Source organism: Diabrotica virgifera, chromosome 9, assembly GCF_917563875.1.
Source record: "Diabrotica virgifera virgifera chromosome 9, PGI_DIABVI_V3a".
NCBI lineage: Eukaryota > Metazoa > Arthropoda > Insecta > Coleoptera > Chrysomelidae > Diabrotica > Diabrotica virgifera.
The window spans coordinates 58,706,275-58,719,770 of NC_065451.1; the positions used below are offsets into that span (position 1 = coordinate 58,706,275).

At 30.9% G+C, this 13,496-nt stretch overlaps 2 protein-coding genes across 4 annotated transcripts in view; one reads left to right on the forward strand and one right to left on the reverse strand.

Annotated features, from left to right (window-relative positions):
* Window positions 1-13,496, forward strand: part of LOC114339168 (dynein axonemal heavy chain 1-like) — a 1,269,803-nt gene that overhangs the window by 623,377 nt on the left and 632,930 nt on the right. The gene's annotated exons all lie outside the window — the stretch shown is intronic.
* LOC126891901 (uncharacterized) lies at window positions 3,691-6,787 on the reverse strand. Its single transcript, XM_050661249.1, has 3 exons — window positions 6,510-6,787; window positions 6,040-6,155; window positions 3,691-5,981 (listed from the first exon to the last, which is right to left on the reverse strand). Exons 2-3 carry the CDS (start codon window positions 6,127-6,129, stop codon window positions 3,765-3,767), a joined length of 2,307 nt encoding a protein of 768 aa, XP_050517206.1. The 5' UTR covers window positions 6,130-6,155; window positions 6,510-6,787; the 3' UTR covers window positions 3,691-3,764.

Below are 13,496 nucleotides of genomic sequence, written 5' to 3' on the forward strand. Positions count from 1 at the left end.
AGTGAACATCAATCTTATATTAAAAATAGAGAGTTTGATAGATCTCAAATATGTCAACACGCATGGGATAATGAACATAGAGTTCAGTGGAGAGATTCAAGTATAGTCCTGAAAGAAACAGATAGTATAAAGAGAAAAATCAAAGAAGCGGCTCTAATTATGCTAAACGAAACCAATTGTGTCGCAAATTCCTCGGTGGAATGCAGTAGGATGTGGATACCCATACTGAAAGAACTGAAAGAGGAAGTCAATAGAAAGAAAATACCACAATTAGTAAGTCAATAGTCGAGTTAGTACATATTTTATTTTAGTATTACTTATATATCCATGTATTATTGATATTATTTATAATTTAAACAAAATTATAGTAAAGTCAGAATTTGGTATTAATTTTGAGAGTAATTTAAATGTAAGACCAAATAATTACGATGTCGGGATAGTATCACGAGGTTTTTCCTGGTTTTCCCTCGTGATTTACTATGAGATCTCTAACGCGAGAATTTTAATGTCACCGTTGCATGTGGTTGTCTTTTTAAAGACAGATCACATGCTATGATTTTTTTGTGACGGATATTCTTGAGTTGGGGTTGATTTCATGTAATCGAATGAACTATCTTTCAGTAAAGTCGTCCCAGGAACGCAACTCATAAATATTGGCAATATCATTTTAAAGTCTTCTACTTTAAAATGTATCATATGTATCTGAATTGCCGATATAAATGAGTCAAATTAAATAAATTATTAGAAGAATTTTTTTACTAAGCAACAACATTTTTGTTTCTATTAGTAGTATTTTGTATTTTGACAACGGCACCCGATTTGGGCGTCGAAACGTTAATAAAAATCATTTTTTTAATAATATTGTGGCTTATTTCCCAGTATAAATAGTTAAAATAATAAATATTTTTGAAAAATTTTAACGTAAAATGAAAGAATACATTATTATCGACGGCCGAAAGTCACTTACGGCCGGTTTCACAACATAAAGTTAACTTGTGGTTAAGAGATAACCAGAAGTTACGTCAAAATATGCGTTTTAGTTTCAGGTCAACGGCGAAGTATGGTTAACTCACAGAATTTTTAACCAGAGGTTGGAGTGGGTTACCCTTATGGGTATACCCAAAAGGGTAACAATTATGAAACTGAAACGCATATTTTGGGGTAATTTTGAGGTTATCTCTTAACCACAAGTTAACTTTACTTTGTGAAATCGGCCGTTAGAATAAACAAAAAGTTTCTGGTGAATGAAATATTTAAAAAATCACACAAAATTTCCTTTTTTTTTTTCACCCCTGTAACCTATTTAATCAAACATTATAGAAGTTTTCAGGAGCTTTCGGCCCCCGGTAATAATGTAATCTTTCATTCTGCTTTTAAATTTTTCAAAACTACTCAGGATTCAGGTTTTCTCAGAATTCAAAAAAAAATAAATGCATTTAAATTGTAGTGAACCGAGACTTTGCGCCCACCCTCTTAATCACAATAATGTTAATATAAAAATAAACTGAAAATTCTCAGATACAGAAACCTGAAACTTTTCGTGTTGGAAATTCTTTCTGGTACATCCTTAATCTGCGACTTTACTCCAGGCTGTGGGTGAAAAATAGGTCGATTTCAGGATATAATTCAGGAATTTTTGAAACCTCTCAGGTGTTGTAAAGGACGATGCCAGGAATAGCTTCTACTAAAATGTGACCAAAAATATTGTGAGCTTTTTTTGTTATTACGATTTTCATTTGTTAAATTTGCAATTTTTAAAGATTTTTAATTTTGCAGCTTAGGATATTGATTCTAGGGAAAAACTTTTTAATAGAAAGTTGTAGTAAATTACAAAACGTACAATTTTGAGCTATGGTAAGTTTATTTTCGTTTATTGGTTATTGCAGCACAGCCTGAGAAAGGTACAAAATCGCCGTTTTTTACAATTGCGTTATTTATTGTACAAATAGTTTTTTTTATTTGTTAAAGCTTTAAAGTGAAGATCTTTCAATTCCAAACGTAAAAAAAATTGTAAGACCGGATTAACGAATTTGTTGCTTAGATATTATAAATTGTTTATCCCAAGAGGTCAAATGTCGAAGGCTATAACTTTTTGAAAAAAAAATCGTAGAGTTGGTGAAACATCCAATCTCCTTCTAAAGAGTTATATTTTCATATTCTGATGTAAATAAATGCGTAAAACATTTTTAAACTTCTAATTTTTGGGTTTGAAAATAAGCGGGCAAATTTCGTTAAAAACATTTAGAGCTGAAGCGGCCCTGTACATCCTATGAGTTTTTAACTTACAGATTATTGTTGCTAAAAACGAAACGAAGATTTATAAAAAAATAAAAAATTTCTACGACCAACTGAAGCCGAGCTAAATGTTGGGCTTGAAAATAAGGGGGCAATTTTCGTTATAAACATTTAGAGCTGAAGCGGCCCTGTACATCCTATGAGTTTCTGACTTACAGATTATTGTTGCTGAAGACGAAACGAAGATTTATAAAAAAATAAAAATTTTCTACAACCAACTGAAGCTGAGATAACTGTTTCTTTTTTCTTAAATCCTAGTGCCTTTATTTACAACAATTAAGAAATTATTTTACAGTCATTGTCTAAAGAAAGACTTATATTATTTTAAATTAAAAATAATTATAAAATATAGTTACATTTAATTATTAAAAATTATTTTTAAAATCGGTGTTTTTGCGAGCGTCCGAATTTTGCAAATCTCCCGGCTCGATTCAAATCCGCGCGCTCGGAAAACTTTTACGCAACTTGTATTAAATTTTGACCGAAAACAATTGAATAATATTACCATTATAATATACAGTCTATTTACCACTGTATTTGTTTTTCTTGATAAACTTTTATATAAGAAATCTCATTTCTGAAGAAATAATATTACAAAAATGATACATATATATCGCTCCCTTAGTATTAAAAGGGCACATCTCGAAAATCGTTACTTTTGGGAAAACGAGATTAAAGATTAAGCAACTTCATCGTTTTCATTTACTCACCTATAACATTTTTATTTGAAAAGATAGATAAATAAAAATCTAGGTATACAATTTACAGTATTTGTACTCTATAATGGATAATCGAAATATTACAAAAAAAAATAATTTAATTAAAAAAAAAACGTTTCAAAAAATCTCTCCCAAGATAGGCCCCTCTCCCACTAAATTTCTTTAAATTTTGAAGGCATCTTACGAATTAAGCCTTTTAATGATTAAATATACACTATTTTTTAAGTTACAAATCTAAATATGGCTGTGTAATAATAATGTTTAACTACTTTCAATGATAAAAGTGCCTCTTGTAAAGGAATTAATAAAACATTAAATCGTAAAAGATTAACAAAAAATAACTTTATTCTCAAAAACCAAAAAGTAATAGGCATGTAGCATACAAATCCAATAACAAAAACTATAACACTCTTTTTGGGACAGTCATATAAAAAAAACCAGAATTGTCTTAACGTTTATAATGTAACACAAAACTAAAATATTCTCACAAAAAATTACTGAATTTACTAGACAAAAAAATTAACAAATTTTCTCAACATAAAATCATTCTTCTTTTGTGCGAGCGCTTAAGATCTATCATATTCATTTTTTACAATCAGTCGTGTTTGAATAGAATAGAATAGCTAACGACTGGAATAGTAGCTAAAGAACTATGAAATATAAAATAGCCAGCAGGTTTAAGTTTTAAGTAATAGTCATAAATCATTTCAAAAATAAAACAAAGTATTAAAAATTACAATTAGAAAACAGTTACATTAACATATTATTATAGTAACAGGCATGATAAGGGTCAATAAGTCTCTTAGAAATTAATTCTTTGAGATCCTGTTTCTTATTTAAACTTAACTCAAATGGCGCACTATAAACTGTTTTGATAGATATTTCTTTATTATCCAACATTTTCTTTCTTTTGTTTCTAACATTTATTTGTTTAAACGCGTCTTTGTATGATGTCTTATATTGAAAAAAGAATGGGTTCCCTTTCGTAAATTTCATAACTTTGATGTGATTCCATACGATGGTATTCTTCTCTTCGTCAACGTTGAAATTATATCCCCACTTGACTTGTAAATCTTTCAAGTCGTAAAAGAAATCATGATTCAAAGTATGAACGATAAAAGGTTTCCCCGTTTTCCTAGCTCTCTGAATTGCGGTGGTGTATTGAAGTGGTGTTAAGATTGGACCAGCTTTTAAATCTCTTGATATTTGTTTCTGTATCAGCATGTGTACATTGTCGGCTTCATTTTGCGTATGACCTTTTATAAGGAATTTGTGAGTTATGCCCTTTAAGTTTTTTATAGTAGTGACTGCAAACATGTATAAAGAAGCTATGTATTTATTTTTGTTTTGGCCACAACAATTATCTGTTACAAATGTTACGTTAACTTCATGTTCACCTGCATCCTCACAAACCTTCTTTAAAAAGTCTAAAACGCAACTTCCAATCTCCACTGCACCTCTTTTTCCTTGGGTCTCATCCCAGAAATAGCAATGCACGTCACCATAGCCTTTAAAATCGTCTTCATTCTCTGGTAATTTATTTAACACAGTCAAAGTAAAGTTGTAGCTATTCAATTTGGATTTATAATAAAACGATGATGTTTCTCCATTGGGACTTTGCATTATCGCTTGAACATCGTAGCAAACGCATAAATTATATTTGTCAAGAGTCATTCTATCATTCTTTTTTTCTGCTCGGCTTAATTCCTTTTCTTCTAGGTGAGTATCATATTTGACTTTGAGAGCAAGCCTCTGATCAGCAGAAGAGTTGTTATACTGTAAACAAAGATCGCATTGATCTTTCTTGGGTTGAAAAAAACCCAAATTAAAATGGGTAGTAAAAATCTCATAAAACAAATGAAACTTTCCAGAATCTCGGGAATTATTCTTCTGTTTTTCTTGAAAGTCTCTAAACAAGTCAGTAATACTTTTCGATCCACTTATGAACTCTCTTGAGGTCGACGCTCTTAAATAATGCGATTCAATTCGTGGTATTAGATTGATAAATCTAATGATATCTTCTTTCAGATTGTCATCCACGCGTCTATGACTATTATGTTTGCCTCTTCTATCTTCTTCAACAGAATTGCAATTGTTAGTCTTATATCTTACTGTGCGAATCATTTTACTTGTTATTCCCAACGTATTGATAAAAAATGTTTTGCAGACTCTGATTTTGGCGTTATCATCGTACAAGTAGAAAGCAGCATTTGGTGCTCTGGGATGTTGAGCGTTTGAATACTTATATTTAGGTTCAACTAAAGCCATTCTTGCTTTTATAAACATACGCTGTAATTGCAAATCTCCTAGTGCCCAAAAACATTTGAAATGTTGAAGTCTTTTAGCCTCATCAAAATTTTCGCTGCATTTCAATCTGCATTTCTGATTGCATGGACTCTTCATTTGACGCGCAGGAACAACGTTTCTAGTCTTAGTAGAAATGTATTGTTCTCCTGCATTTCGTTTTATCTTTTGGTTATTTTGCTTCCATTTAGTAGGATCAGCTTTACGTTTCTTCGATCTCCTGGGCGATGTTGCAACTACTTCAGAAGTACCATCATCAGAGGAACTTGAAGATGAGCTTGGCGAACGTTTTCTACCTTGATGTTCATTATAAGTGGGATCATTGTCACTAATATCAGCATCACTCTCTTCTGAATTCATTGGCGATATACGGTAATGTACAGCTGGAGTTCGTGGTGTTAAAATTACGGATTCTAGTATTGAAGGTGAAGTAGTTCTAGACGATAAAGACTGAGGCTGGGCTTCAATTTCTTTACCTTTTAAGATATGGGAAACAAATCGTCCTTGTTCCAGTGAACAACATCGAGAGGAAGAGCTGCTGCTAGAAGATGACGAACTGCTACTGTTGACGCTAGAAGACGAACTGGAACTACTAGATGACGATCTCGACGAACGTTTTGATGTTGAACTTAAAGGGATGTTCTCTTTTTCTTCATTGCTGACCTAAAAATGCAAAATAATATGTAAGTAGTTTATACATGTTAGTAAATTATAAACTTACGTTTGGGTCCTTATCGCAACTGTTTTCCCATTCATCAGGTAGATGTGAAACATTAAGAAGGTTCATAATTCTTCGCGATCGTGATGACATATTTCTTCAATTTTTTTGCAATGTATCTGTAAGAGGTTAAGATATGGTTACCCTCTTATTTAATACTTGTTAGTACATAAAATAATAACAATAATTAAGGCCTTAGTACCAAAAAACTTTGTAGTTTATGGACACAACTAAGAAACTCGTTGAATTATTTTAGTATTACAAGGATTTAACTTTCAATGATATTGTAAATCAAACAGATATTTTTGTAATAACAAGAATCCTTTAGATATAGTTCCAAAAATCATACAATAGTTTTAGTAATATAAAGAACTCTTTTTAAATAAACCCATAAATTTTCGGAAGTTTTAGAAATATACAGCATTTAATCTTAATGTGCCTTTATAAAACAAAAAATATAAAACAACACGTACCTCAAGTTTTGTAATAGAAGGGCTCAACTCGTAATGAGAGCGCTCACTAACACACCTGCTTCGACAGACATCGGCACCTTACTGAATGGGTCTATCTCGCGGGAAGATGTGTTGGCGGAGAGGGGAGTACGAAAGGGTCACATTATATCGGGACTTGCTTTATATTCTCCGTTTTCAATTTCTGTCAAGGCCAAGTTGTAGTACTAGTAGTTTTGTGCCCATTTATGCCAAAAACTCAGAAACGCTAATTTTCGAGATGTGCCCTTTTAATACTAAGGGTGCGATATGAAATATATAACTATATTTTTAATTTTTTCATTGTTATATAAATATAATAATAATAATGTTACTTCTTATTATACAATATAAAACTTTTTCTTCTTGTAGTGACTATCCGTTTTGGATGTTGGCGACCATCATGGCAATCTGTACTTGCACACTAAATCGGTACTGATGCTCTAAAAAGATTTGTAGTTGTTGTGTTGAACGACGTACGTAAATTTTCTAGCAAGGTAATCCTTCGCCTTCCTGGTTCTCAGTTTCCAAATGGGGTTTGGGAAATTGCCATGATGCTATGATGCCAAAAATTAAAAATATAGTTATATGATATATGTATCATTTTTGTAATATTATTTCTTCAGAAATGAGATTTCACATATAAAAGTTTATCAAGAAAAACAAATACAGTGGTAAATACACTGTATATTATAATGGTAATATTATTAAATTGTTTTCGGTCAAAATTTAATACAAGTTACGTAAAAATTTTCCGAGCGCGCGGATTTGAAGCGAGCCGGGCGATTTGCAAAATTCGGCCGCTCGGGATTTTTAAAATAATTTTTAATAATTAAATGTAATTATAGTTTATAATAATTTTTGTTTTAAGATAATATAAGTCTTTCTTTAGTCAATGACTATAAAATAATTTCTTAATTGTTATAAATAAAGGCACTACGGTTTAAGAAAAAATAAACAATTATCTCGGCTTCAGTTGGTTGTAAATTTTTTTATTTTTTTATAAATCTTCTTTTCGTCTTTAGCAACAATAATCTGTAAGTTAGAAACTCATATAATGTACAGGGCCGCTTCAGCTCTAAATGTTTATAACGAAATTTGTATTTTCCGTACCCGTATTTTCAAACCCAACATTTAGCTCAGCTTCAGCTGGTCGTAGAAATTTTTTATTTTTTTATAAATCTTCGTTTCCTCTTCAGTAACAATAATCTGTAAGTTAAAAACTTACAGAGATTGGATGTTTCACCAACTCTACGATTTTTTTTCAAAAAGTTGTAGCCTTCGACATTTGACCTCTTGGGATAAACAATTTATAATATCTAAGCAACAAATTCGTTAATCCGGCCTTGCAATTTTTTTATGTTTGGAATTGAAAGATCTTCATTTTAAAGCTTTAAAAAATAAAAAAAAAATATTTGTACAATAAATAACGCAATTGAAAAATCGGCCATTTTGCACCTTTCGCATGCTGTTTTGCAATAACCAATAAACGAAATTAAACTTACCATAGCTCAAATTGTAGGTTTTTTAATTTACTACAACTTTCTATCAAAAGTTTTTCTCTAAAATCAATATCCTAAGCTGCAAAATTAAAAATCTTTAAAAAGTGCAAATTTAACAAATGAAAATCGCAATTAAAAAAAAAGCTCACAATATTTTTGGTCACATTTTAGTAGAAGTTATTCCTGGCATCGTCCTTTACAACACCTGATAGGTTTCAAAAATTCCTGAATTATATCACGTTTTTTCACCCACAGCCTGGGGTACTTTTACAATTTATAAGACAGCAAACGACGAATATAGAAAACAAAAAGGACTCTACTATATGTAGTCACATTCCGTTTTCATTCGTCTAGGAAAAGGAGAGAAAGAAATTTCCTAGATATTCAAGTCTGAGTAAAGATAGAAAAGAAAAAGACGGTTTTTGCTTGCTGTCGATTCAGAGGGATGCACAATCCCTGGACAGCTGTATACAGGGTGAGTCATGAGGAACTATACATACTCCTACCTCGTATAGAGGCTCCTATGGGGAATAACAAATGACCATTAAAAAGTGTCTGCTTCCCTTGTTTAATAATATACAGAGCGAGTTTCGCATTTTGACAGAAATTTATATTTGTCATAATTTTTGAACGGTCAGATCGATGTGTCTCTTATTTTGGTCAATCGTTACACTATTACCAACTAATCATCTGATTTATTCAAACTAGAAAAAAATCAGGTCCGGCTTTAAAAAATTAGTTCGTTTGGGTCTTAGAAAAAATTTCACCCTGTATACGCTTTTTAAAAACTCTAATATGAATTTTACAAATTAGACAAATAGTCAATTAAAATGGCATATTAATTTTTTCCCCACATTATTACTTAATTATTTATAAAAAAATCAAATTTGACTATGAATAATAATTAATAGTGTGGCAAAGTGAACCATAGATTTAAAAAAAATTACTTTTATTACAAAAATTAATTATTTTTGAACAAATATTTAATTTATATTACCACCCAATCAACTGATTTATTCAAACTAGAAAAAAGTCAGCCCCGGAGTTACAAAATTATTTCGTTTTGGTCTTAGAAAAAATTTCACGTTTTATACGCTTTTTGAAAACCCTAATATGAATTTTACAAATTAGAAAAATATTCAATTAAAATGGCATATTTATTTTTTCCCCACACGATTACTTAATTTTTTATAAAAAATCAAATTTGTCAAAATCGGAATTTTAACCTAAAAATGAAAAGAAAAAGATGAAATCACGGTTTAATTCGCTACAACGTTCCATTTAAAAAAAAATTCTGAAATTTTTACAGCACATATCTCTTACCATTGTGAAGACTATGACAATTGTTGTACACTTTCAGTCTTCTTATCGTAAAGTTATGAATTTTTAAAAATTAAAGGTGCAGCTTCGTGAATTGCAAAGTTAAATCGCAAAAATTAAGTGAAAAAATTTAAAATTTATCTATTTGATCACGTCTATGTTAAACTATAGAGTCCAAAGAGAAGTGTTATGGGAAGTTTTAGATCTAGACGTGTTATAGAAAAAAAATTGTGAAACTTTTAATTTTAAGAGGAAACAATAGCGATCAACAGGTAGCGAAAGCGCGTTCCAAGATTGCGGCTGTAATTTTGAATATTTTTTCGAGATATTTGGCACACGTATTCGTAATATAATAAATAAAGAATGGCGGTACCGAGCCCAATTTGAAAAATATATTAATATGTGGAAATTACTCTGTAATTAAATATAATATTAAAAAACGAGCCTGTACCGCCATTAAGAAGAACAAAAAATACACTTTCTTCAAATAAACTTTTTTATCCCATGCCTAGATTTTGTGTCATTTTGGAACTACTAATGAAATAAAAAATTTTGGTAGTTCCAAAATGACACAACAACTAGACATCGGATAAAAAAGTTTATTTGAAGAAAGTGTATTTTTTTGTTCTTCTTAATGGCGGTACAGGCTCGTTTCTTTAATATTATATTTAATTACAGAGTAATTTCCACATATTAATATATTTTTCAAATTGGGCTCTGTACCGCCATTTTTATTTATTATATTACGAATACGTGTGCCAAATATCTCGAAAAAATATTCAAAATTACAGCCGCAATCTTGGAACGCGTTTTTGCTACCTGTTGATCGCTACTGTTTCCTCTTAAGAAAAACGTTGTTTAATTTTTTTTATTTTTATGGTAAAATTGCGATTTTGACAAATTTGATTTTTTAATAAAAAATTAAGTAATCGTGTGGGGAAAAAATAAATATGCCATTTTAATTGCCTATTTGTCCAATTTGTAAAATTTATATTATTGTTTTCAAAAAGCGTATACAGGGTGAAATTTTTTTCTAAGACCCAAACGAATTAATTTTTTAAAGCCGGACCTGATTTTTTTCTAGTTTGATTAAATCAGTTGATTGGGTGGTGACATAAATCAAATGTTTGTTTAAAAAAATTAATTTTTGTTATAAAAGTTAATTTTTTTAAATCTGTGGTTGACTTTACCAAATTTTTAATTCATAATCAAAATTGATTTTTTTATAAAAAAATTAAGTAATTGTGTGGGGAAAAAATAAATATGTCATTTTACTTGCATATTTGTCTGCTCGCCCCACTTTTTAATGGTCATTTGTTATTCCCCATAGGGTCCTCTATACGAGGAAGGAGTATGTACAGTTCCTATTGACTCACCCTGTAGATGGGTTGGCATGACTTCGCCTCAGAGTTGTGCACGCTAGCTCTGCTGAGGAAGCCTGTAAGGCAGAAACAGCAGTCCAGGGAAAGTGCATCCCTCTAAATCCAAAGCAAGCAAAAACCGTCTTTTTCATTTAATTTAAAAAGTTGGCAGAAATTATATAGCTTTAATTATATAATTAACCAGAACATTTTTTAATTCTAAGAAGTTCGTCGGGTCAGTTAGTTCTACACATATTTTTATAAACATGCCATTGAAAACTTACTCCTGGACTTCTGTTGCAATTGCATTGGATCATTCCAAAGATATTATCTGCAAAGTGCATCTTGTTCTCTGAAAAGTAATAATTATTGTTAATAAACTTTATAGTCTGGGCTGATTATCGGAGAATAGGCCATTTTTGGGAAAAGTTATTTACCAGCAATTTTATTGCTGGAATCGAATCTTATGATTGTATATATTAATAATATAGGTATGCAAAGTCCGCAGATAGTGTGCTACTTTTTTTATAAACAAAATGGCTCCCGAAAATCGTGTTTTTTTCTATTTTTGCTCTATAACTCCAAAGATTTTAACTTTACACCAAAAACACTCAAATAAAAATTCACCGCAATTAAATTCTGCATAGACACGTGTTTTTTCCGATTCACTTCGACGAAAACTTTCCCCGGAAAAAGTGGGTTTTTCCAACAAAATCTTTAATTTTCAACTAAAGTTTTAGATAAGTAATTGTTGTGTGTGTGTGTGTGTGTGTGTGTGTGTGTGTCTGTGTGTGTGTGTGTGTGTGTGTGTGTGTGTGTGTGTGTGTGTGTGTGTGTGTGTGTGTGTGTGTGTGTGTGTGTGTGTGTGTGTGTGTGTGTGTGTGTGTGTGTGTGTGTGTGTGTGTGTGTGTGTGTGTGTGTGTGTGTGTGTGTGTGTGTGTGTGTGTGTGTGTGTGTGTGTGTGTGAAAAAATGGCTTGGATGCGAGTCCGTTAGCCACAGATTTTTATTTTATTTTTACCTCAATTTATTAGTTTTGTTATATTTATACGTATTTCACTTAAATGATTATATTTGTTTCTTTCAAGTAGTTTATGAGTAATTTAAATATTTCCATTTTATGACAACTTAGTAGATATTCTATACTAATTGGAAGATGAACTTGTGTTTGTCGTAAATTGTAATATAATTGATTTATATATCTCTCGTTAATTTTGCATTCCAAGAAAATATGGTTTAAATCTCTAATCGAAACATTATCACAAAAACATACTGATGATTTAATTATTCCTAATTTGTGCAGATGTGCCTCATATTTCCCGTGTCGAGTTTTTAATCTGACGATAATAGAAATATCTTGCTTTGGCAGGTTATATTTAAATATGTATTCAGGTGGCGGAGGAAGTTCTTGATGTAAAGAAAAATATAAATTTTTTGACATGCTTGTAATATTTTTCCATTCTTTTTTCCATATTTTATTTATTCTAACTTTGACGTCATTTATTGCATCTGTCGATTAGATGTGAGTTAGTATCTCACCTTTTTTTATTGCATCTTTGGCCAACTCATCCACTTTCTCATTACCCAGTATACCGGCATGCCTTTTTGCCCATATAAATACTACTTCAACTTTAGACAAATTATTTTTTATATTACATAAAATTTTTGATTTGTATGAACTAAAATCAGTATTTTCAATTGCATATATTGCAGATCTGGAGTCTGTTATTATCACAGCTTTTTCAGTATTATTCTCTTTGATCCATTCTAGAGCTTTTTCGATGGCTATAATCTCAGCTGTAAAAATACTACTAATACTAGATAATTTGTAATTATTATGTTGATGGGTATTTTGCACATACATAGCACATCCTACTCCTGTTTGATTTTTAGAACCGTCTGTATAAATTACTGTGTAATCCACAAAGTCGCTCAGTATAGATTTTACTAAAATATTATTTAAATGATTTGATTCTGTATATTTAGGAATTATGATTCTGGGTTTTTTATCAAAGTTTTATATGGAAATTTATAAATTGGTAATAATTTACTCTTGTGTAAATCTGTATAATTCCTGGTTTCAATTAATGCATCTGTTAGTGGTGGTGAATTTTTTATTCTCCAATATTTACTAGTTAAGTTTTCCATGTTTAATAAAGCCAGATTTGTTAAAAGGTCTGACTCAGTGATTCTTAGCTTTATGCAGTATTTTTGAGCTAAAAATTGTCTACGTAAATTTAATGGGATTTCATTACACTCTGCTAGCATAACGTTTATTGGAGTGGATACCATTGCACTTAAACATATTCTCAAGCATCTGTATTGTATCCGATCTAAAATTTTTAAGTTCGTATTGCTTGCTGATCCATATATCCAACACCCATAGTCCACGACTGACCGAATACAAGCATTGTAGAACAATAAAGCTGTTTTGGGATCTGCACCCCATTTTCTGTTGGTAATACACCTTAGTATATTTATTTTTTTTTCACACTTACCTTTGATGTATTGAATATGTTTAGTCCACAGAAGTTTATTATCTAGTACTATCCCTAGATACTTATACTGATTCACCACTGGTATAGTACGCCCACTCGAGGTTACGTTTCCCGGTGCGCGCAACCTATGCCTGGTGAAAAACATAATATTGGATTTTTCTGTGGACATTGTCATATTATTTTCATTTGTCCATTGTATAATAATTTCAACTATATGCCTCAATGATCGTAGACAGTCGTCGTAGGTTTTTTCGGTGGAGTATATACAGATATCATCTGCATATTGTAAACA